General features: G+C 39.8%; 1 protein-coding gene across 1 annotated transcript in view; it reads right to left on the bottom strand.

Moving 5' to 3' along the window:
- The window catches only part of PKD1L3 (polycystin 1 like 3, transient receptor potential channel interacting), a 56,159-nt gene that overhangs the window by 1,386 nt on the left and 28,625 nt on the right, over nt 1-26,148 (bottom strand). The window contains 16 exon segments of the mRNA XM_032614824.1: nt 1,485-1,601; nt 8,282-8,366; nt 9,026-9,032; nt 11,510-11,695; nt 12,625-12,765; nt 15,020-15,077; nt 17,546-17,598; nt 21,170-21,298; nt 21,301-21,371; nt 21,447-21,672; nt 22,308-22,404; nt 22,406-22,439; nt 22,441-22,476; nt 22,606-22,617; nt 22,965-23,160; nt 23,514-23,716. Of these exon segments, the coding sequence (XP_032470715.1) occupies nt 1,485-1,601; nt 8,282-8,366; nt 9,026-9,032; nt 11,510-11,695; nt 12,625-12,765; nt 15,020-15,077; nt 17,546-17,598; nt 21,170-21,298; nt 21,301-21,371; nt 21,447-21,672; nt 22,308-22,404; nt 22,406-22,439; nt 22,441-22,476; nt 22,606-22,617; nt 22,965-23,160; nt 23,514-23,716 (1,651 nt within the window).

The following is a 26,148-nucleotide window of genomic DNA, read 5'->3' as shown; positions in this document are numbered from 1 at the left end:
GGAAAATATTTCTAAACATGGAAGCTTCAAGGAATAGCAAAAGTGTGTTGAAAAAATACATAGATACCAGCAGTGATAATGAAAACGGTCTCTGCCGTTCCAAGCACTTTCTACTCTGAACATAGGAGCATTTCAATACAGTTTAAAAGGATAGCCATAGAAAACTGGCTTTTAATGCTTTTTCTAGATTTTTTAAAATCGTTATCTTTAAGAGTATAATTACTGAGTTTTGCCATTCTTGCCTTTTCAGTACAAAGAGATCTTTCTCAAATGTAGGGCTTACTAGAATGGTTTCCAGTAAAATTTGGTTTCCAAATTCTTTAATTTAGGTGTTCCTTTTAAAAATGATTATTTTCCTTTGGTATTGGCTCATTCATTATTGCCACTGGGCACTGTTTTTAAAAAAAAACAGCCAACAACTTAGAGGATGAATACTTGCAATAAATACTATTGTGATGGAAATCTCTGTGACAGAGATATTATAATGGCTGCCAGCTTATATCTACTTATTTTAAAAGAGCTTAATCATAACTCCAGGTAAACCAAATAGTTTGGGCAAACACTGAGTTTGTGATGCAAGACTATTCCCAGTAAGTATGCTCCATTTTCCCTTTTAAGTCAAAAAGTAGGTGTCAGCAAAAGTTTATGATGATTGTTCCTTCTTTAAGAGCTTTAGTATATAAAGTGTTCCAGGGGTGAGGACTTCATTCCCTAGTGATTGGGGCTGGAACCACAACAAAACAGTCCACCCAAAATACCAGTTATGTTCATCTTTCTTAGATTTTAGGAAGGTGGTGGTAACTTTCCACGTTAGAAACGATGTTAATTTACCCATTTTAATTAGTAACCTTTGATTTCTAGAGTATCAGAATGATGAGCTTTGATGAAAATCTTGCCAGTTTCACTAATTTGAATTGCAGTTTTTTTCTTATCAAATCTATATGTGCTAGTGTTTGGGACCCAAAACCTCACCTGGGTTTCCTACTTTATTTTTTATGTTGAGTAGAAAGGGATTTGTGTAGGTAGTTCCTGGGAGAAAATAACAGCCTCTCTGAAATTAGTATTTATAGACAGAAACAACTGCAGTTCTTTCTGGACTTGTACCTCCCTAATTTTTCTTTTTTAAGTCACTTCCAATTGTACCCTTCAAAGGGCCGTTGAGAAAGCAGCAGCAATCATGTTAATCTGGCCAGGTGTGAGAACACAAGTTCAGGCCCAGTGTCTTTGGCTGTAAGATTAAGGATAGAAGAAGTGAGAAAGGTGGGACTATGTGCTTAGGAAAGGAAGGATTTCTGAAGGTAACAGCCACTCAAAAGCTATACAGTATCTGTAGGTAATACCATAAAATAACGGCAAAGGAACTGTTTCTCCCTTTTCCAGTATGCAGTGGTACAGTAGGGGCTGCTTTTATAAGCAATTCTCCCCTTGTTTGATATATTAAACCAAATAGAATTCTGCAGGGAAACCAGGAATAGGGTTTTTACCTCCTTGTGATGAGAGATTCCCATCAGGAGACCAACAACAGTCACTGCTGAACTGAGACAAGTTCGGTAGTCAGAGATGCTCCATCCAAACAGCAGGTTAAACTGAAAAAGAGAGAACTGTCAGATGGGGGTGGAGAGTAGTAGAGGGGACTGCACTTCTTTGGGTCCTGAGGTGCTTGATAATGGTGAGGTCAAGGTAGAACCAATGGAATAGAAATTAAAGAAGTTCCTTAGTGGCCATTCAAATTGCTATGCCTAAAAACTACATAGCATTCTTCTGTAATTACAGTGTTTTCATATAAATCTGACTTCCATATAGTTCATCCTGTGAACTAAATGTTATCCCCATTTTAGAGATCAAACAAATGTCTTGAGTTTATCATACTGCTAGTTAACTGTGGGCCTACACAACTAAAACCAGCTCCACTGTCTTCTCCAAAACTCATTGCCAACTTGAACTGATGGTTTTCCATTTAGTGACCTTTTCTAAGGGAAGCAATGTGATTCCAAGACTACAGCACTTAGGAAAAGACAGACACTAGATGCAGCAAAAGCAGTTCTAAAAGGGAAGTTCATAGCAATAAATGCTTACATTAATAAAAATCTCAAATAAAAAACCTAGCTTTACTGCTCAAGGAACTAATAACTGAGCCTAAAGTTACAAGAAGAAATGAAGTAATAAAGATTAGGGCAGAAACAGCGACTAGAAAGACAACAGAAAAAAAAGTTAGCTTTTTTGAACAACAAAAATGACAAGCCTTTAGCTAGACTAACCAAGAGAAAGGATTCTAATAAATAAAATTACATAAACAAAAGAGGAGACATTACAACTGATATCACAAAAATACAAAGGATCATAAGAGACTACTAGGAATAATTACACACCAACAAACTGGATAACCTAGAAAAAATGGATAAATTGCTAGAAACATACAACTGAATAATGAATAAACAGAAAACCTGAACATATGAAAGTAAGGAGACTGAAGCAGTAATCAAAAACCTCTCAACAAAGAAAAGCCCAGGACCAGATGGCTTCATGGGTGAATTCTATCAAACATTTAAACTTTTAAATTCTCGGACTTCCCTGGTGGTCCAGTGGTTAGGACTCTATTTCCACTGTAGGGGGTTGTGGGTTCGATCCCTGGTCAGGAAACTAAGATCCCATGTAAGTCAATAAATGTGATACACCATATTAAAAGAATGAAGGATTAAAAACATCTCCATTGGGACTTCCCTGGTGGCACAGTGGTTAAGAATCTGCCTGCCACTGCAGGGTACATGGGTTTGAGCCCTGGTCCGGGAAGATCCCACATGCCGCGGAGCAAGTAAGCCCGTGCGCCACAACTACTGAGCCTGCGTGCCACAACTGCTGAAGACCATGCACCTAGAGCCCCTGCTCCACAACAAGAGAAGCCACCACAGTGAGAAGCCCACGCATTGCAACAAAGAGCAGCCCCCGCTCGTCGCAACTAGAGAAAGCCCATGTGCGTCAATGAAGACTCAATGCAGCCATAAATAAATAAATAAAATTTAAAATTAAAAAAAAAAAAAGAAAAGCTTATAAAAAAAAAAAAAAAAACATCTCCATTGTACATATATACAGTGGAATATTACTCAGCCATAAAACGAAACGAAATTGAGTTATTTGTAGTGAGGTGGATGGACCTAGAGTCTGTCATACAGAGTGAAGTAAGTCAGAAAGAAAAACAAATACCGTATGCTAACACATATATATGGAATCTAAGAAAAAAAAATGGTCATGAAGAACCTGGGGTAAAATGGGAATAAAGACACAGACCTACTAGAGAATGGACTTGATATGGGGAGGGGGAAGGGTAAGCTGTGACAAAGTGAGAGAGTGGCATGGACATGTATACACTACCAAACATAAAATAGATAGCTAGTGGGAAGCAGCCGCATAGCACAGAAGATCAGCTTGGTGCTTTGTGACCACCTAGAGGAGTGGGATAGGGAGGGTGGGAGGGAGATGCAAGAGGGAAGAGATATGGGGACATATGTATATGTATAACTGATTCACTTTGTTATAAAGCAGAAACTAACACACCATTGTAAAGCAATTATACTCCAATAAAGATGTTAAAAAAAACAAAGACATGATCTCAACAGACGCAGAAAGAGCATTCAACAAAATTTAACCTTTAATGACAAAAACTCTCAACAAATTAGGCAAGAAGGAATGTACTTCAACATAATAAAGGCCATATATGTCAAGCTCACAGCTAACATCATACACAATTGTGAAAAGCTAAAAGCTCTTCCTTTAAGATAAGGAACAAGACAAGGATGCCAACTCTCACCACATCTATTCAACACAGTACTGGAAGTCCTAGCCAGAGAAGTTAGGTAAGAAAAATAAATAAAAGGCATCCAAATAAGAAAGGAGGAAGTAAAACTGTCTTTGCAGATGACATGGTCTTATATATAGAAACCCTAAAGACTCCACCAAAAATCTGTTAAAAAAAATGAATTCACTAACGCTACAGAATAAAAAATCACAATACAAAAATCAGTTGCATTTTGTTACACTAACAACTAGCTGAAAAAGGAATTTAAAAAAGTCTCATTTACAATAACATCAAAAAGAATAATACACTTGGGAATAAATTTAACCGAGGTGAAAAATCTGTTCAATGAAAACTATAAGAGATTGATGAAAGATATGAAAAAGACAAAAGTAAATGGGAAGATTTCCCACATTCATGGATTGGAAGAGTTAATATTGTTAAAATGTCCATACTACACAAAGTGATCTACAGATTCAATGCAATCTCTATCAAAATTCCAGTGGCATTTTCCCCAGAAATAGAGAAAATCCTAAAATTTGTATGGAACCACAAAAATACCACGAATAGCCAAAATAATCTTGAGAAAGATGAACGAAGCTGGAAGCATCACACTTCTGATTTCAAACTATATTGCAAAACTATAGTAATCAAAATACTATGATATTGGGATAAAAACAGATACATAGAACAATGGAACTGAATAGAGAACCCAGAATTAAACCCACACCCATAGATTCGGCCAACTAATCTATGACAAGGGTGCCAAGAATACACAATGGGGCTAGTCTCTTCAACAAATAATGCTAGGAAAACTGGATTTCCACATGCAAAAGAATGCAGTTGGACACTTTTATTTTGCCATATTCAAAAAATCAACTCCAAATGGATTAACAACTTAAACCTTAGACCTGAAACTGCAAAATTCCTATGAGAAAATAGAAGACGCTTCTTGACACTGGTCTTGGCAGTTTTTTTGGATATGACGCTAAATGCACAGGCAACAAAAGCTATAACAAGTGGGACTACCTCAAACTAAAAAGTTTCTGCGCAGCAAAGGAAACAGTAAACAAAAGGCAGCCTATGAAGTGGGAGAAAATATTTGCGAACTATATATCTGATAAGGGGTTAAAATCCAAAATCCAAAAAGAACTCATACAACTCAATACCAAAAAAAAAAACATCCTGATTAAAAAATGGGCAAAGGACCTGAATACACATTTTTCTAAAGAAATACAAATGACCAACAGGTATATGTAAAAATCACTAATCATCAAGGAAATAACAAACCGAAACTGCAATGTGATATCACCTCACGACTGTTAGGATGGCTGTTATCAAGAAGACAAGAAATAACAAATGTTGGTGAGGGTTTGGAGAAAGGAGCCCTGTTGGTGGGAATGTAAGTTGGTATAGCCATTATGGAAAACAGCATGGAGGTTCCTCAAAAAATTAAAAATAGAGCTACTAGATGATCCAGTAATCCTACTACTGGCTATATATTGAAAGGAAATGAAATCAGCATCTTGAAGAGCCATCTGCACTCCCATGTTCATAGCAGGATTATTCACGAAAGTGAAGATATGAAATAAGCCTAACAAAGAAACATGTATGATCTCTTATAAGTGCAATTTTTAAAAGTCGAACTTACAGAACCAGAGGGTAGAATGGTCGTTACCAGGGGCTGGGGTGGGGAGGGGGATGGGTGGATGTCAGTCAGAGTATACAAACTTTTAGTTTTAAAATCAATAAGTCCTGGACCGCCTGCCGATGCAGGGGACACGGGTTCGTGCCCCGGTCTGGGAGGATCCCACATGCCGCGGAGCGGCTGGGCCCGTGAGCCATGGCCGCTGAGCCTGCGCGTCCGGAGCCTGTCCTCCGCAACGGGAGAGGCCACAACAGTGAGAGGCCCGCGTAACGCATTAAAAAAAAAAATAAATAAAAAAAAAAAAATAAGTCCTGGAGATCTAATATATAGCATTATTATAGTTTATAGTTAATAGTAATATATTGTATACTTGAAATTTGCTTAGAGAATAAGAGTTCTTATCACACTAAAAACAAAACATGTAACCGTGTGAGGTGATGGATATGTTAATTAGTTTGATTGTGGTAAACATTTCACAATGTATTCATATATCGAAACATCACATTGTACCTTAAATATATACAATTTTAATTTCTCCATTGTACCTCAATAAAGCTGGGGAGAAAAGAGAACCTAAAAACTATTACTTAACAAAAAAATTCAGCAAGCTGGCTGGGTACTAAATATAATAAAATCAATAGCCTTCATATATTCAAACAATATTTACTTAGAAACTATAGTGAAATAAAATCTCATTCACAATAGACCACAAAAGATAAGCCTAACAAGAGATGTGCAAGAATTATATGAAGAGAATTTAATATTACTGAGGGATACAAATGCAGATGAGAATAGAAAAAGCATACCACACTCCCAGATAGAACATCATAAGCTACCAATTCCCTAAATTAATTTTTATAAATCCTTATTTTGTTTCTGTATAAATATCTAAATCTCTACAACTGAACGAGCTCTTAATACGTAAAAAGCTCCCATTTATCAAAACAAGCAAACAAAACCAAGCAGCCCAATGAAAAATGGGCAAAAATTATAGAATGACATTGATTCATTCTTTCGATCAGTATGTATTGAGTGCTCACATACACCAGGTCCTCTTCTAGGTGCTGGGAACACAGCAGTGGACAAGAGTCCCTGTCCACAGAGCATTCACATTTGAGGAGGGTGGGAGACAGGCAATAACCAAACAATATTCAGGTAATAGTTGTGCTATGAAGAAAACTGAGCCACGGAGCAACTAAGCCCGCGTGCTACAACTACTGAAGCCTGCGCGCCTAGAGCCCGTGCTCTGGCAACAAGAGAAGCCACCGCAGTGAGAAGCCCGCGCACCACAACGAAGAAGAGTTGCCCCCACTCACCGCAACTAGGGAAAGCCCACGCACAGCAACAAAGACCCAACGCAGCCAAAAAGAATGAATAAATAAAAAATTAATTAAAAAATCTGAGTAGGAAGAGGGGATAGAGAGTGTTCTGTGAGGAGGGAGCAGTGCTATTTATTTACAGGATGATTAGAGGTTTCTCAGAGGAGGTGGCTTATGAGAAAGACCCTAATAAAGTTTGGAGCTCCCAATGCAAACGTCAGTCAGGGCAACAGCAAGTTCCAAGGCAAGAGCGTGTGCATCGTGTTTAAGGAGAGCACAGAAGCTTGTGTGGCTGAATTAGAGTGAATGAGGGTCAGAATGAGGGTAGGAGAAGTAACAGATGTAGCTACAGCTCTGGACAGGGAAGGCCCTAGAGTAAACTTTAGAAAGGGTTTGGGCTTTTAAGTATGATGAAATCCATTGGGAGGTTTTGAACAGGGACAAAACACATTTATGTTGTAAAAAAAAAAAATAATATGGGGAAGATGGAATGAAGACGGGCAAGAGCAGAGGCAAGTTTTGTCCATATGAGAGGTGAAAAATGGTTCCTTAGTTTAAACTTGCATTTTCTCATGAGTGCAGTTGCAAACCTTTTGTATATTTCAGAGTTACCTGTATTGTATGAAAACACCAATGTTCACTGAACTGTTGGCGATGTGGGCAGATCTAATACATTGCTCGTGGGAACGTTAATTGGTACAATTGAGGAGAACAATTTGGCAATATCTTTCTAAATGAAAAATGGATATACATTTTTAGCAAGTCTTTTCAAGGTACTTATCTCACAGATATATTTGCACATGAGTGAAATTACATATGTAAAAGGGTATAAATGGTAGTATTGTTAACAGTATAAGAGTGGAAACAATCTAAATGTCTATTAAAAGGGAACTGGTCATAAAACTTATGGTACATCACGCAATGGCATACTATATAGTAAATGAGTAAAACATAAAAAGGGACAGCTTTATATATGCTGATGGAACAATCTCCAGGCAAATTGAGGGGAAAAGGCAAAAAGGCATGACAATGTTTATAGTATGCTGCTATTTATCATCAAATGTATTTGCAAATGTATAGATTACCTCTCAAAGAACTTACAAGTATACCTTGGAGATACTGTGGGTTCGGTTCTAGACCACTGCAATAAAGCAAGTCATGAATTTTTTGGTTTCCCAGTGCATATAAAAGTTATGTTTAGGGAATTCCTTGGCTATCCAGTGGTTAGGACTCGGCGCTTTCACTGCTGGGGCCCGGGTTCAATCCCTGGTTGGGTAAGATTGTACAGGCCGTGCGGTGTGGCCAAAAAAAAAAAAGTTATGTTTACACTGTATTATAGTCTATTAAGTGTATAATACCATTATGTCTAAACAATGTACATACACCTAAATTAAAAATACTTTGCTAAAAAATGCTAATCATCACCTGAGCCTTCTTTTAGCAATAGTAACATCCAAGATCACTGATCACAAGTCACCCTAACAAATATAATAATGAAAAAGTTTGAAATATTTCGAGAGTTACCAAAATGCGACACAGAGACACGAAGTGAGCAAATGCTGTTGGAGAAGTGGCGCCAATGAATTTGCTTGACACAGGGCTGCCACATCTTCAATTTGTTGAAGAAAACATGCAGTATCTGCGAAGTGCAGTAAAGTGAAATGCAGTAAAGTGAGGTATGTCTGTATAATCAATTGGGAATGTAGTTGCCTCTGGGAAAGAGAGAAGGGGGATCAGGGGATAAAGGAGAGTTGCACAATATACATCACGGTACATATGGATTTTCTACATATTTATGTTTTAATTATGGAAAATGTTTTAACATGAAAGAAAAAGATTATGTTACAAAATTGGCAGGGAGAGGTTTGCAGTAGGTTATTAAAGGACCTAGGGTCCTGCAGAAGATAAAAGAGAAAGGTAAAGGGTGACTTAACCTTCAAAGATGGCCTTACTTTATATTTCTTAAAACTTCAAAGATGGCCTTACTTTATATTTCTTAAAAACTGTGCAATTGTAGAATTGTGATTAGTGTTTTTTCACCTCAGAAGAAAGTCAAAAGAGATAAAGTTTAAATTGCTGCAAGAGGAATTTTAATTAAATCCTACAAAAAAAATTCTTCCCTAAATGTGTTTCAACATTGGACTAGGCTATTTAGGAAAGTTCTGCTTTTATAGGATACAGATTTATTTACAGGATACAGATTATCTGCCATGAATGGCTTGGGCTTCAATATTCCTGAAAACAAGTGGACTAATGGGACTGGGCTACCTCAATTCTGAAAGCGAAAATTTTTTAGCAGTTGAAGAGTTAAAAAATGTTAGTTAGAATTTTTACTGCTGTTTACCCCATATCTACTTAATTCTATTTCATTATCTACATCTACAGATTGCTGTTGCTCTTCCTTAGTATGTCCAGGTAACTCATGTAAACTCTGTGGTTCTAGTACAACCAGAGCTCCAACTGCCCCAGTTAATAACAATAGCTAACACCCATCGACTGAACAGTATGTGCCCGACACTGTTCTAAGCACTTAGATCTACTAAGGTTTTAATCTTCACATCTGTCTTACAGGGTAGGTCCTAAGATTATCCCCATTGTACAGATGGGGAAACTGAGGCACTGGAGGTTGAGTAATTTACCCAAGAACACACTGCTGGTAAGTGGAGAGCAAGGATGTGAACCTGGGCAGTCTGGGCAGCCTTCTGAGTCTGCGCCTTTGGACCACAACACTATACTGTAAAGCAAAGGAGTCTAAGAGGAGAACATGCCTATTGTGATGGCACTAGCCTTAGCCACCCAGGGTCTGATTCACTTTTTATTAAAGTCAGTATAGACAGTTACTGACTGCAAACAGAATATGCCCTCAACCTAGAACTGTCACCGTTTAAAACTCAACTAGAAAGAATCAACACGCAATGTACAGAAGTTGCCATCTGTTAAAACTCTTAAATGCAACAAGTACATGTTTAAGAAAAGATTATACAGATGTAGAAAACAAACTTATGCTTACCAAGGGGGAAAGTGGGGGAAGGATAAATTGGAAGATTGGGATTGTATATACACACTATTATATATAAAATAGATAACTAATAAGAACCTGCTATATAGCACGGGGAACTCAATACTCTGTAATGACCTTTATGGGAATAGATTCTAAAAAAGAGTAGATATATGTATAACTGATTCACTTTGCTGTACAGCAGAAACACAACATTGTAAATCAACTATACTCCAATAAAAATTAATTTTAAAAAAAGGACTATACATGTTTGCTGAGATGAACATATCATTCCGATTTTTTTCAGGAACCTAGGAGATGTTCCAAATCCCAACAGAAAGCCACCAATCCTGAGATTAATGAATGTAACAATTTCCAGAATACAGCTTAATAAGATATAAAGCTATAATATGGCAAGGTGTTAGTAACTGGTGAAAGATACTGAACAAGAAGCATTCATACTGGGACTTCCCTGGTGGGTGAGTGGTTAAGAATCCACCTTCCAATGCAAGGGATGTGGGTTCAATCCCTGGTCAGGGAACAAAGATCCCACATGCCGTGGGGCAACTAAGCCCGAGCGTGGCAACTACTGAGCCCGCATGCCACAACTAGAGAGCCTGTGGACGCAACTACTGAGCCCACGTGCTCTGGAGCCCATGCGCCACACCTAGAGAGAAGCCTGCGCTTCGCAATGAAGAGCCCGTGCACTGCAATGAAAAGATTCTGCGTGCTGCAACTAAGACCCGATGCAGCCAAATGAAAAAAATAAAAAATTATCTAAAAAAAAACAAGCATTCATACTAACTCCTCTTTTTTTCTTTTTTTTTTTTGACTGCGTTTGGGTCTTCGTTGCTGCGCGTGGGCTTTCTTTAGCTATGGTGAGCGGAGGCTACTCTTCATAGCGGTGCATGGGCTTCTTATTGCAGTGGCTTCTCTTGTTGTGAAGCACAGGCTCTAGGCGCACAGGCTTCAGTAGTTGTGGCACGTGGGCTCAGTAGTTGTGGCTCGCAGGCTCTAGAGCACAGGCTCAGTAGTTGTGGCGCATGGGCTTAGTTGCTCCGCGGCATGTGGGATCTTCCCGGACCAGGGCTTGAACCTGTGTCCCCTGCATTGGCAGGCGGATTCTCAACAACTGTGCCACCAGGGAAGTCCCCATACTAACTCCTTTTGATGGTGAGGTTCTTTGAGGGTACAAACCATATAATGTCCACCATTTTATTAGCTCCTAGGACAGTTCCCAGCATACTAGGTGTTCACTACATATTCGTGGAACTGAACTGGATAACCAAGAAAAGTTACACAGACTTGGGAATGACTGCACGTCAGGCAATATATCAAAATATCTGGTGTGGAGATCTTTCTGGTTACACTGCTTTCGTGGTTCTGTGCTTATAGAACTTCTCAGCTACATGTGGTTCCCTCCTTCACAAGGAGGCAACCAGTCCCAGGGATCACTCCAGTTACTTTTCATGTTGTTAGTGAATAAAGTCTCAATTTTGTTTATCAGCCTCTTGTGAAACTCATCAGTGGCAATCAGCCTTCATGGGCCTGATCAGCCTTGGGTGAACAGACATAAACCTGAACCTGCTTAGATGGGGCCCTGGGAGTGGACCTTTGGGTGCCCACAGAGGTGCAGTCATTTTGAAAAAGCCAGCGGACCTTTCTCCAGTGTTCTAATGGGTTACTGCAGGGGTGTTTGGAAAACCAACTGCACCCCACATTTGCAGGGCTGGGCCCCAGGACTGTGTTCTTACCTCTGTAATCCCTGTACAGGTTAGGAAGGACGGTGCTACTGGCCCAGGGGTAGGAATGCTTAAGAAGTTTGATCTCTGAGAAGCGGTAAGGAAAGCTCTTGTGGATAGCTTGACGGAGGTAAAATCTGTTGGAGTTGTGTGCTGAGTAGACTGCAGTCATCAACAGGATAAGGAAGAGTATTTGTACTAGTTTTCTTAGAAGCGAAAATCACAGGTGAGTAGTTAGCTTAGAAATCCTCTATGTTTTTCATTTTTTTTCCTAAGCTGACCGACTTTTACAGGTCAAAAACAGTCAAAAGTTGGCAATTTGATATGGTTCAACCTAATAATTGTAAACAGATAAGCAAAAGCATTTAGCTCTTAGCAATATCTATATAGATATCTACATATATCCTTCCCAGAATTATTCTGCCACTGATCAGAAATTTTACTTAAAAATAAGATACATAAAATCTCACACAAGTGTTATATTTTAGTTCTTAGGTCTAAATGTCCTCCCAGACCACTCCTTTCATCTCCTCCCCTTCCCCTCCCCAGTTATCTATAGATTGTCTGTGTTCACAAGAAGGGAAGGCATGATAAAAACAGAATTTGTCTTCTTTGGTCCAGAGAGTCCAATAACCCAAACACTAGATGTGTTGAACCAGTTACCTTGCACTTACAGGACAGCAATTTTTTTTTTTTTTTTTTTGGCCATGCTGAGTGACATGTGGGATCTTAGTTCCCCCATCAGGGATCGAACCCGTCCCCCCTGCCGTGGAAGCGGGGAACCCGTGCCCCTGCCTAACCACTGGACCACCAGGGAATTCCCAGGACATCTGTTTTTCAAAGCATATTCATTTTCCCTCCACCATGCGATGTAGATCAAGTTTCATTATTACATTCTGCAGGTAGAGAAAGTGACTTATTGAAACACACAATTAGATCTCAAGATTCCAAGTTCAGGAGTCCTTCCATTCACCTTACAGCCTTGCTTAAGGGAATCCAGAATTTTTCGAGGTGAATATTTTAAAATAGTTTTCCACCCTTCTATATTTTCCATTTAATTCTCATTCCCCCTTTCCTTGCTGGGAAATGGGCTGCTGTATCAACAGGTTACCATTTTTTCTCCATACCCAAAATATCTCCTGTCAACTTGAAGAATTTCTTCTCTTTCAAGGTTCTTTCTGGGCGCTTAACTGGACCATTCATAGCTGGGGCTACGTAGATGGGGTTGTTTTCATCTCTTGAACCGGGTAATGATGAAGGACATCTTGCTGTCAAAAATTCAAATATAGGCCAAAAAAGGGTATATTTCATTAAGTAGTTATTCATCAACATTTGTTGAGCATCTTCTATGAGTATCTCCTGTTAAATGTTGAAATAGAGAATAAAGCTATCTAAGCAGCCCTTCCCAAACTATCATGAAAGACTTAAAAAAAAATTTCCAATCCATCAGGGACTGATACTTTTGTAAAAATACAGTAAAAATGAATTACTAGGAAAATGACATAGAACAGAGGCCTACAAAATACAAGCACCATTTTGAAAATTAGATTCAATAGGCCTAAAATTAGTCTGCCCAACTGCTCTAAAAGTTTCTAAATGCTTATTCTCAACTTCTGTACTTATCTTGGACTAGAAACACAGTTTTAGTCAGTGGACCACCCGATGGGAGCACTGTTCCAGAGTGGTGGTTCTCAAAGTTTAATGTGCCAGGGGATCACCTGGAATTTTGTTAAAATGCAGTTTCTGGGGTGAGGCCTAAGATATCTGACAGTTCCAGGAGATGCCAGCGCTGCTGGTCTCCAGACCACACTGTAAGCAGAAGAATATAGAGACACGTAAATCAAGACGGAGAGAGAAATGGAGTTAGAATATGACCTAAAACTTGTCAGCCTGTAAGAAGCAAATGCTGAGGGATCACTGAAAGGAAAAATATCCCTGAGGAATTCAGAGAAGGTGGCCCAGAGGCAGTGACATATGACATCTGTTTTGAATGTTGAGTCAGAAAGAATTCTCTAGATGGACAAGGATAAGGACAAGAAAAAAGTCATTTTAGTAGAGGGAACAGCAATTCAAGAGACGGAGAGATGAAATGAGGGCTAGGAAGGCAGTTTGAAGTCAGATTACTAACTTTTTAATCTCATAAGGAATAAGATACCAACCCCTTAGCAGCGTGCCCACCACTCAGTTTAAGAAATAAGTGATTGCCAAGATAAAATCCGCTGTGTACCTCTGTGATAGTATCCCTTCTTTCCTTCAGAGAGCTAATCCTCTCCTAAATTTTGGAGTGTATCATCCTATGCATTTCTTCATTAAAATATATGTCTCTAAGCAAGACATGCATTGTTTTGCATGATTAAAATGGTGTGTTTAAAAAAAACAAATGGTCGGGCTTCCCCGGTGGCGCAGTGGTTGAGAGTCCGCCTGCCGATGCAGGGAACACGGGTTCGTGCCCCTGTCTGGGAAGATCCCACATGCCGCGGAGCGGCTGGGCCCGTGAGCCATGGCCACTGAGCCTGCGCGTCCGGAGCCTGTGCTCCGCAACGGGAGAGGCCACAGCAGTGGGAAGCCCGCGTACCACAAAAAGAAAAAACAACAACAACAAAACACAAATGTTCTGAAGAACCTAGGGGCAGGATGGGAATGAAGACGCAGATGTAGAGAATGGACTTGAGGACACGGGGAGGGGGAAGGGTAAGCTGAGACAAAGAGAGAGTAGCATTGACATATATACAGTACCAAATGTAAAATACATAGCTAGTGGGAAGCAGCCGCATAGCACAGGGAGATCAGCTCGGTGCTTTGTGACCACCTAGAGGGGTGGGATAGGGAGGGTGGGAGGGAGATGCAAGAGGAGGGGATATGGGGATATATGTATAACTGATTCACTTTGTTATAAAGCAGAAACCAACACACCATTGTAAAGCAATTATACTCCAATAAAGATGTTTAAAAAATGTGTTAATTTTTCTGCAGTTTGCTTTTCAGCCATCTTTGTGTTTGTGAGTTTCATCCATGTAATATGAGTGGCTCTAGTCAGTTATTTAGAGGGTAGACTCCCTCAGGTTTGGTGACTGAATGGTGGGTGGGATTTAGGATTATTCTTATGTTTTTAGAGAATGGTGATGCTATTAACTGAAATGAGAAAACAGTAAAGAAGTGAATTTGCGGAGCAGGCAAATAATTCTGCTTGGGGCATGTTTAATTTGAGATACCTGCAGGCATTCAGATACAGAGGGTGAGCAGTTGGAAACAGCACTTGGGGCTCAAAGCTAGAAACACTAGGAAGGAATCTAGAATACAGGGAAGAGTAGAAGCATTGAGAGATCTAGGGAGGGATGGATCACAAAGAGTGTTGGTGACGCACTGGTTAGTCTTGGGCTGGGAAGAAGGTGCAACAGCTGGTCAGAGACAAGATCCTGAATGGATAGATTCCTCTGAGCCAGTGAGGTGGCTAGGAGCCCACTGTTCTGATACAATTTGCTATTTGCAAAATTAGGTATTAGTTAGAACTACTTGAATTACCCAAGACTGCCAAGATCCTCTTGGTCTGATGTTCCTTCTCTTCGTGAAGCACAGCACCCTGTTCAGCAGCAGTGAGGGAAACAATGTGAGGAAGATCACCTGGACAGGAAAGTCAGAGGAGAAACTTAACGAGCAGGTATTACAGGAACCAGGAAGGTGGCGCCATTAGGTAAAGGTGAAGGTGGGTATGATTAATACATTTCAGTGACTTGGCCCTTTATTTTGATGGAAAACTGAGAGTTAAGTAAATTCATAATTATTTTTGCATAACCATGAGGATGTGGTTGATATCATGTTAATCTTTGTATTTTTGCTGTAGTCCTTAATCTGCTTGGCTAGGAAAGTTTAAACTATTAAATGATTTGTGATGATCTGTATAAGGTGTTCACTGACACCTGTTTTTGGAACAACTTTGATGTGCTAGACTGAAGCAGCTACATTTTTGAAAGTGCCAGTTTTGCTGAAGCAGGCATGGAATCTTAGAATTGAGTAAGACCTTAAACCTCTGTTAGGGGAAACAAGTATGCCCCGCTCCTTAAATGTCCTTGGAGGGGAGGAAAGTGCTCCAGTCCTCAGAGAACAAGGGACAAGAGTAGTATTTCTGGCCCGTTGCCACACACCCCTATTGTGATGTGGCAATTCCAGGTGTGTCTGCTCTGCACACCTAAAGTCGCCCTCTAGTGGATTGTCCCAAGCATTACATTTGAGGGGAAATTACTAAAAAGTACACTTGGCCATGAGTTCAACCAAACTGCACTTTAGCAATACCGATAGCTAAGCTAACACGTTGGTTTCCATCTCCTGTTCCTCTTTTTATACTTTCCAACTTTTAAAAACTTATATACACTTATTATAAAAATTTTCAAAAATAGAGATTTTTAAGAAACTTAAAAAATTTGGAATACATCCATTAATCATTTTTGTCTTAATATATCTGGACCAGTTTTCCACATCCTTATATTTTCTATAACATTTTAAATGGCTGCTCGGTATCCCGTTACACAGATATGGCTGTCTTATATTAAGCAATATCCTATTTTTGAACATTTAAATTGTTGCCATTTTATTATTATAAACCACTCTGAATTTTCTCAGAATAGATCCTTAGAAATGAAACTTACTCATCAAAGAGATGCAGAATTTGAAGGCTTTTACTGTATACTGCCAGATTTTCCTCAACCAGCATTAAGTGCCCATTTTCCCTGGTATCACTGTGTATTATTTGTTTTCCTTTGCCATTTTTAAAAGCAAAATTGAATCTTACTGTTCTAAGTTATTTGACCAATGAAGAGGAACTTTTTACAGTTTTTAGCCATTGTAATAACAAAGGTTTTTTAGCTTTAAAAAATGTATTTACACACATTAAAAAAACACACTCTTTTTGGTGTATAATTCTATGTGTTGACAAATACATAGAGTATCCACCACTATAATCAAGATACCTTACAGTTTCACCACCCCCAAAAATTCCCTGATGCTGCCCCTTTGTGATCAGCCCTTTTTACTGCCTCCATCTCTGGGAACCACTGATAGATTCTTCATCCATGTAGTTTTTGCTTTTTGCAGAATGTCATATAAATGGAATCATAAAGTATGCTTTTGGAACTGGCTTCTTTCACTTGCAATAATACATCTGAGATTCTTCCATGTCACTACACGTACCAGTAGTTTGTTCTTTTTCATTGCTGAGCAGTCTACTGTATGGATGTACCACAGCTTATCCATTCACTAGCTGATGGGCATTTGGGTTGGTTCCATCCTTGGCAATTATTATAATTATTATTATTGGCCACACCATGTGGCATGTGGGATCTTAGTTCCCTGACCAGGGATCAAACCCGTGCCCGCTGCAGTGGAAGCGCAGAGTCTTAACCACTGGACTGCCAGGGAAGTCCCATCCTTGGCAATTATGAATAAAGCTGCTACAAATATTCACACAATTCTGTGTGAACATAAGTTTTTATTTCTACTTATTTACTTATTTATTTTTGGCTGTGTCGGGTCTTTGCTGAGGCATGTGGGCTTCTCTCTAGTTGTGGCGTGAGGGTTTTCTCTTCTCTAGTTGTGGCGCGCAGGCTACAGGGCGCATGAACTCTGTAATTTGCAGCACGCAGGCTCTCTCATTGAGGCGCACAAGCTCAGTAGTTGTGGCACATGGGCTTAGCTGCCCTGCGGCATGTGGGAATCTTAGTTCCCTGACCAAGGACTGAACCCACGTCCCCTGCATTAGAAGGCAGATTCTTTACCACTGGACCACCAGGGAAGTCCCGGTTTTTATTTCTTTTGGGTAAACACCTGGGAGTGCAATTACTAAGTTATATGGTAACTGTATAACTCTGTATGAAACTGGTAAACTGCTTTCCAAAGTGGCTATACCATATTTTCATTTCTACCACCAATGAATGAGAGTTCCCAGTTACTCTGCGTCCTCACCAGCATTTAGTATTATCGATATTTTAGTCATTCTACTTCAGACAATACTGCAAAGCTACAGTTATCACAACAGCATGGTATTGGCACAAAAACAGACATATGGCTTAATAGAACAGAATAGAGAGCCCAGAAATAAACCCACACACCTATGGTCGATTAATCTCTCACAAAGGTGGCAAGAATATCCAATGGAGAAAAGACAGTCTCTTCAGCAAGTGGTGCTGGGAAAGTTGGACTGTAGCATGTAAATCAGTGAGTTAGAACACACCCTCACACAAAAATCAGCTCAAAATGGCTTAAAGACTTAAAAATAAAACATGACACCATAAAACTCCTAGAAGAGAACATAGACAAAACATTCTCTGACATCAATCATACCAATGTTTTCTTAGGTCACTCTCCCAAGGAAACAGAAATAAAAGCAAAAAAACCCAAAAAACAAATGGGACTTAAACTTATACGCTTTTGCACAGCAAAGGAAACCATAAATCAAATGAAAAGACAATCTACGGATTGGGAGAAAATATTTGCAAATGATACAACTGACAAGGGCTTAATTTCCAAAATACACAAGCAGCTCATACAACTCAATAACAAAAAAACAAACAACACAATCAAAAACTGGGCAGAAGACCTTAATAGACATTTCTCCAAAAAGACATACAGATGGCCAACAGGCACATGAAAAGATGCTCATCACTGTTAATTATTAGAGAAATGCAAATCAAAACTACAGTGAGGTATCACCTCATACCGCTCAGAATGGCCATCATTAAAAAGTCTACAAATAACAAATGCTCTAGAGGGTGTGGAGAAAAGGGAACCCTCCTACACTGTTGGTGGGAATGTAAATTGGTGCAGCCACTATGGAAAACAGTGTGGAGGTTCCTCAAAAAACTAAAAATAGAGTTGCCATATGATCCAGCAATCCCACTCCTAAGCATATATCCGGACAAAACTGTAATTTGAAAAGATACATGCACCCCTATGTCATAGGGGTGTCACTATTTACAACAGCCAAGACATGGAAACAACCTAAATGTCCATCAAAAGATGAATGGATAAAGAAGATGTGGTACATATATATGATGGAATGCTACTTAGCCATAAAAACGAACGAAACAATGCCATTTGCAGCAACATGGAAGGACGTAGAGATTATGATACTAAGTGAAGTAAGTAAGAAAGAGAAAGACAAATACCATTATATCACTTATATGTGGAAACTAAAAAATAATACAAATGAACTTATCTGCAAAATGTAAACAGACTCAGAGAGAAAACAAATTTATGGTTACCAAACAGGAAAGGAGGTGGGGAAGGGATAAATTAGGACTTTGGGATTAGTAGATACAAACTACTATATAAAAAATAAACAATAAGGTCCTACTGTATAGCACAGGGATATTCAGTATTCCCTAATAAACCACAATGGAAAAGAATATGAAAAAGAATACAAATACTTATAACTCAATCATTTGCTGTACACCAGAAACTAACACAACATTGTAAATCAACTACATTTCAATAAAAAAGGTGTCTTTCATAGAGCAAAATGTTTAATTTTGATGAAGTCCAATTTACCTATTTTTTCTTTCCTGGATTGTGCTTTTGGTAATGTACGTATATAAGAACTCTTTGCCTAGCCTAAGGTTTCGAAGATTTTCACCTATGTTTCCTTCTAAAAGATTTGTAATTTTACCTTTGAGTATATGATCCACTGAGTTACTATTTCTTTAAATATTTATTTTGTTTATTCATTTGTTTGGCTGCACCGGGTCTTAGTTGTGGCACACGGGATATTTAATTGCAGCATGTGGGCTTCGTAGCTGCGGCATGTGAACTCTTAGTTGCAGCATGTGGGATCTAGTTCCTGGACCAGGGATCGAACCCAGGCCCCCTGCATTGGGAGTGTGGAATCTTAACCACTGGACCACCAGGGAAGTCCCTATTGAGTTATTTTTATCTGACATTTTATTATTAAATTTTAAAAACATACATAAAAGTTGGAAGATACAAAAGTTAACTTTTCACCGTATTTGTTTTGCTTCTTTTTCTGAAGCACTTGAAAATAACAGACATGACATTTCACACCTAATTAAAGGTAATTCTCACTTTACATGGTAGTGTGGGATCATACAAATGACCTAGCGAGCTGAAACTGTGCAAAGTGATCTTAATCATCAGTGGGGAAAAATTATGATCATTCTGTGACATTTAAAGATTTGTGTCAAAATATTAAAATCTCTTATTGTTCGTTATAAAGGTACAAGGAAGAATTTAGAAGTAGTAAAACTAATATGTAATTTAAAACATTAGAAACGTTGAGAATTAAAGTTACTTCTTTGTAGAAAATTTATCAAGAATAATTTGAACAGTGCTGGCCTTCCTCTTGTATAACTTAGGATACGGGGAGAGCATTTTGTCTGTGCCTTTGGTGAATTGTCATACTGTTCTAAGTTTGCATTGGCTTCCAGCATCTTATCCTTTATGCTTTCAAGGCTGTGAAATATCTCCGAGAGTCACTTTAATGTTAGTTTTTTGCCAGTGTTACTTCCTTTGGGACACCATCATCCTTTTCTTCATAACCAATTTGTACATTTATGTTGGTAAGTTTGACTCACCTGGCTGCGTATCTACAGTTTCTTGAACACAGGCCATCTTCCCATGGTCAGCGGCTTCTTGTATAACTCCATTTACATTCTATTCAAATTTCACTTTCAGTGTTATTTTGTTAATTTGCTGCATTTTCATCTCTGTTGGCCAAGGTCCTCTTTCAACTATCCATTTCATGGTAAAGGTCACAGAGTTTATGACTGGGAGACAAATAACACAACTACACAATTTGCTGCCTGTACATAAACAGGATAACAGGTGACCAATCACCCAGACTTTGAGAAGTGACATGATTGATCACTGATCATGATGTGCACCTGTTAATTTATGTAGTGAATTATGGGCTGAAGGGCTAGAAGCAGTTGGTACTTTATGCAATCACTCACAGTTGATATACCATGATAACTGAGATTTTTTTTTTTTTTTTTGCTATACAGTAGGTTCTTGTTTGTTATCCATTTAATTAATTAATTAATTTTATTTTTATTTTTGGCCGCATTGGGTCTTCATCGCTGCATGCGGGTTTCTCTAGTTGTCACGAGCAGGGGCTACTCTTCGTTGCGGTGTGCGGTCTTCTCATTGCAGTGGCTTCTCTTGTTGCAGAGCTCGGGCTCTAGGGCGCGGGCTCAGTAGTTGTGGCTTGTTGGCCCTAGAGTGCAGGCTCAGTAGTTGTGGCATGAGAGCTTAGTTGCTCCGCGACATGTAGGATCTTCCCGGACCAGGGCTCAAACTCGTGTCCCCTGCATTGGCAGGCGGATTCTTAACCACTGTGCCACCAGGGAAGCCCAGGAAAGGGAAGATTTTTAAAAGGTAAGTTTTCTTTTTTTTTTTAAGGTAGTTTAGTTTTTTACTTGTCCCTCTTAACTTCCCAATCAATCCTTTTTTGCTAAACTTCTACTAGTCCATCAGTTCTGCTTAGTTTTTTCTGTGACTACTGCACACATACCCCTAACAAATTTTACTCTGCCAATTTCTGTTTTGTTTTTGTCAAGTTGTAAGAATCATTAGACACCCTGGATTGACACCCACAGACCTCGGTTTCCCAAGCTTCCTGCAACTACAATGTTTCCTCCCATGCCGGTGTCACTGTTTCTCACGTACCTTTACTGGTGATGAGGATGTTCTGAAGCAATGATAATATCGAAATAACCCAGCTGGTGGCTTGGTCTTTGTTCAGTTCCAGGCTATGAAGTGCTGCAAAAAAGGCTGAGGCCAGGCTAGTGACACCAGAAGGAGCCAGCAGAAGTAAGTCAACCATCTGAGCCGGCCTTTAGAGATGGGCTGCTTCCCGTCTGGGCTCTGGCTGCGTCCCTTAGGAACAGAAGTTGAAGGAATAATCTCATAGCCAACAGCTGAGAGACAGGTTTAGGAAGATTACAGGTGATAAAGAAAGCCTGGTGCTATGCATTACCTGGATGGCCCTTGCTCTGTGGGAAGAATACGCATTTCCAGCAGTTCCTGGAGTTCTTGCAGTTGGCTGACTGCATCTAGGAAGTCACAAGGCTGATGGGCCTGGGCGGGACCCAGTGTGCCTAAGTGAGATTGAAGCCTCCGCAGAACTCTGAGCAGGTAACTGTGGAAATGATGGTGGTTTTCAGGAACCACTGAAAGTACATTCCAGGTTGACACTTGGACAAGTGGAAGATTTCAATAAATAGTAATTCCTGGTAGAAATTAGCAACTCATTAACTGATGATGAGGTTAAATTTTCCCAGTCACTGGAGACTGGACCCAACACCTGCAGAATTATTGTCTTCTCTGAGCACGCTGGTGAATTCACAGCAACTTGTAAAATTCTATACTTTGATACAGAATCGAAAAACTTGTAAAGTTAATTGCACTTTTTCATCAGAACTGCAGTACATGTAAACTCTAAGTGCTCAGAAGGCCCAAAGTATATTCATGAATCCATAAATCGCATAATCTCATCATTCCATAGAAGAAAAAGAAGGACAAGTTTCAATAGCCCCCGACAAAGTAGATGAAATATGGGGGTCTGAGACAGAGGACATTTTTTGTGGGTTTTCCTTAATCCTTTACTTTGTAAGACCAGATATATTGTCTAAGAAGCCATCAGAGGGATCTAAGCTATCAGCTCCATACTAGAAGTTTAAGAAAATTAAAACAAGCAGAAGGTCGTACTATGCCTGTTGGTTATGCTGAGAGGTAAGAATGAATACGAAAGTAAGAGAGTGGGAGGCAGATAAAAGATTAGATATGGAAACTTACTGAACTTTACCATTTGCCCAGTAGGGTCCTACCCGCTGGTGACGGCCTTGACCCTCTAAGTAAGAACAGATGAGGCTGGATAAAAGCTTCACCAGCTGGTTAATGTAAGAAAGAACTCCATGAAGACTGTTCACACTCAGAGTAGGTACGTATTTCTTCTGAGCAGGAATCCCAGTTTCCTTTAATTCCTGAAAGTAGAACCAAGATGAGAAAAGTTAGTTTTACATTAAACCCAGGACCGGTAGCAATTACAGATGGTAGGAAGGCTGTATCTCTCCTTGGAGGGGCATATGCTTAGTGTAAAGAACCTCAGTTTTTCACTTTCTCTCCTTTTTCAGAAAGAAGTCACCTCACAGTAGCTTCAGAACTAGTTTTATGAGAGAATCTAGGATGAAAGAAGAAGAGACCGTTTGATCAAACATAGAAAACTAAAACACCTCCAGAGTAGGACATCCTGCACTCACATCAGTGCTCACATCACTCCATAATGAAGAGGAAAAAACCAGAGGCACAGTGATGACCCGGGGGACAGGAATTAGAGAAAAACTATTAAGTTTAACAGGACCTCAGGAGCCTTGCAGGAGATCCTTTCTACTGACCTTTTCCACTACATGGGGGAGGGAGCATGACATTTACCTGTAAAATTTGATACCAAGCTTACCTCAACTATCTCTGTGAGAGAGACAGAGGCTCAAAAGAAACATCTGAGAGGCAGGAGGCCTGGATGGGAGGAAAGAGAGGTAGAGGTTCCTGTGGTTGAATCAACGGGAAAAGCCGTCCAATCCCAAGACTGACGGGGAAAAGGATGACAGCAGTTTGGATGCTGATGAGCAGTTCAGACCAGGTCACAGCAAATGGGCCCACTGAAAGAAAAGCAGGACGTACAACCCTCATCCTCAACAATTAAAATCACCTCCAAGGCAATCCTCTCCCAGGTTTAAGTATTTATTTAGCAATTTAACTATGATTATCTAAGGATAACAAGTTATCGTGGCAGTAAAGACCCTGATCATGTGTTAATAAAAGAGATCTGTGGGAAAATGTGTAATGTTAGAATAAATGATTATTCTCCTTTAAGAGCAGAATTAAATGAGTTTTCTAATGTGAGGGCAGCAGAGGGAAAATGAAGGCACATATTCTGTTTCTAACTTTGGAAGGAAGGAGAATGGAGTAATCAAAGGATGACGTGCCACAAACAGCACACATCCGGGCTCACCCACAGCGTGCTCATGTCTCTTGGTGGTGGTGCCGTTCATCTTCTAGAACGTGACATAGGTGACCGTGTTGCAGAGAAGGAGGGTCATGCAGCAGGTGAGCCGCTGGACTCTTGTAAACTGGGTCCAGGGATGTCAAGTTGTGACTGAGAGCCACAGACAATCCTGGGTGAGATTTTCTACAATCATGGAGGAGAACAGGTGTCTAACAAGATAAATTAGAACAGGAAAGGCAGGACATTTCATTCTGAAAGTGCCCTAGTCTAGAACGTGGTTTGCCTGGCAGCAAGCTGCACAGCAACAACTCGGCCACTGTTCAGCACCTCCGTGAAGAAGCTTTCAGACGACTTGATGATACGATTTTTTTTGTTATTTTGGGGTAAAAGGTTTTTGAAGGGTAATTTTATTGCATGAGATTTTAAAACCAAAACTTGTTTTCGCTTTATCAGAGCTTCGATAAATCTTTTACTCTTAGAAAGTTTGCATTAAGCTTCCACTCAAGACAGTTTGGTAAATCCATACTTGGAGCCCCTTCTCTACTCCAAAAGGAACTATAAATATGATATAAAAAGAAAGAACCCGAAACATTGCCTGGGCTTAAAAACAAAATAAAAGTCTCTGAGAAAGAGGACTGGAATGAGAAACAAGATGGTAGGTGGGGAAGAAGCCACAGGATCCTGTGCTCCAGGTCTGGAAGAAGGCATGCGCAGGTCAAAGTTGGATTCCCACAGAGTAACTGGAACTGAAAGTGATTCATGGAGTGGGGAAAGGGAGAGCAAAGCCAACTTCACTGCCTGAAGCCAGGGTTGAGGCTGGAGCTCATGGAAGAATTCTGCAGAACAAACAACTGCCACAGGGCTACACATTTATAAGTAGGGAGGTGGGTGAGAGTGGACAGCCCCAGGACCAGGAATTGAGCCAAGAGATGCACTGGCTCATGACAGGACGTGCAACAGATCTGGTTTCTTTAATTTTACGGAGGAATAGGAGCTCCAAAATGGTATAATATAATAAGACCTAGTTCTAGATTAGTGATGTGAAGGGTTGGATGAAAACATCAAAAAAGTACTAGTCAGGGATGTGTGGAGAAAAACAGAGAGAGAGGTTGAGATTTAAAAATGAAACCAAGCTACAACCCCAAATTCCTAAACACATGAAGAAATCTAATGCTAAGAAAGGCAGCCAACACAATCAGTAATTCAGTCCAGAAGAAATTAATTTCATTGGACAGTCTGAAAAAGACTTTAAGTATTTCAGGTTGCTCAAAGATACAAGGAATAATGTTCACTTTAAAATAATAAAAAATTATGAAAAACAGGAATAAGTTAGAACTCTTGAAACTGAAAAATATGGTCCTCAAAACAAAAATATTAGGAGAAAGGGACCTGGTTAAAGAGAAAATTAGTGAACCGAAAGGTAGTATGAAAGAATTCACCCAGAACACATCACAGAGAGACAAAAAAGATATGCACGCAAGAGCGGCTTAAAAACGTGGAGGATAGTTTGAGAGGCTCCAGCATAGAGTAAAGCAATGTCAGAGGAGCAATATTTTCAGAAGTGACATCTGAGGATTTCTGTGAATTTAAGACATGATTCTGTATATCAACAACTACATTTTATGTTACGTGTATTTTACCACAACAAAAAAAATTTTAAGTACATTCTGAGTACTATACAGTATAAACAGTGAATCTACAGTGAAAAGAATTATGGTAAAATTTGGAACATCAGGGATAAAGAGAAAATGTTAAACAGAGAAAAGACAACATACTTTATAAGAATAACAGCTAGACTGACATAACATAGGCAGTGTTGGAAGGCAATTCTCCACGAATGCTTCCCATTTAGGCATTAATAAAAACTTTGCTCCTGGACTGTCTTTTCCAGTATCTTTGTATAAGCAGACAGCCCTGAAAACAGACAGTCAGGAGCTCTCTTTGGAGCCAACTTATTTGCATTTCCAGATTGTAAAGATAGAGACATCCTACTCCCCAGAGACATTCTAGGGTAATAAAGATAGAAATGCCCTCTTCTCACCCCTTGAGAGATTCCCCTACATTCCAGGCTAATGAAGATAATGTCTCATTCTACAGGGAAGGACAGGCAGGTTTTCTGGCAGCTGGTAGATCAGATCAGAGTCTCCTAACCTTGAGGTTCCTCTTTTGTGATGCACCTCCACTGCATGTGCAGCTAACACCTGGCTCTTGTTACATCACCCTGTCGAATCTGGGAACTGACATAAAATATTGCTCTGGTTGCTACTACTGCTATAAGTAGTAAATTGCCTAAATCCATTTGGGTCAGTGGAAACGGTGGAGTAAAGACCTCTGAAAATTCCTCCATAAAAGCAATGATAAAACTTCTCTTAAAAAGCCAGAATCAGGGCTTCCCTGGTGGCGCAGTGGTTGAGAGTCCGCCTGCCGACGCAGGGGACGCGGGTTTGTGCCCGGGTCCGGGAAGATCCCACATGCCGCGGAGCGGCTGGGCCCGTGAGCCATGGCCGCTGAGCCTGCACGTCTGGAGGCTGTGCTCTGCAACGGGAGAGGCCCCAACAGTGAGAGGCCCGGGTACCGCAAACAAACAAACAAAAAAGCCAGAATCAAAATTTTCAGAACTCAGGTAAATAACCAAAGGTTT

This window comes from Phocoena sinus, chromosome 19, assembly GCF_008692025.1.
Source record: "Phocoena sinus isolate mPhoSin1 chromosome 19, mPhoSin1.pri, whole genome shotgun sequence".
Lineage (NCBI taxonomy): Eukaryota > Metazoa > Chordata > Mammalia > Artiodactyla > Phocoenidae > Phocoena > Phocoena sinus.
Note: the sequence above shows the minus strand (reverse complement) of the source record. Positions and strands in the feature narration are given on the sequence as shown.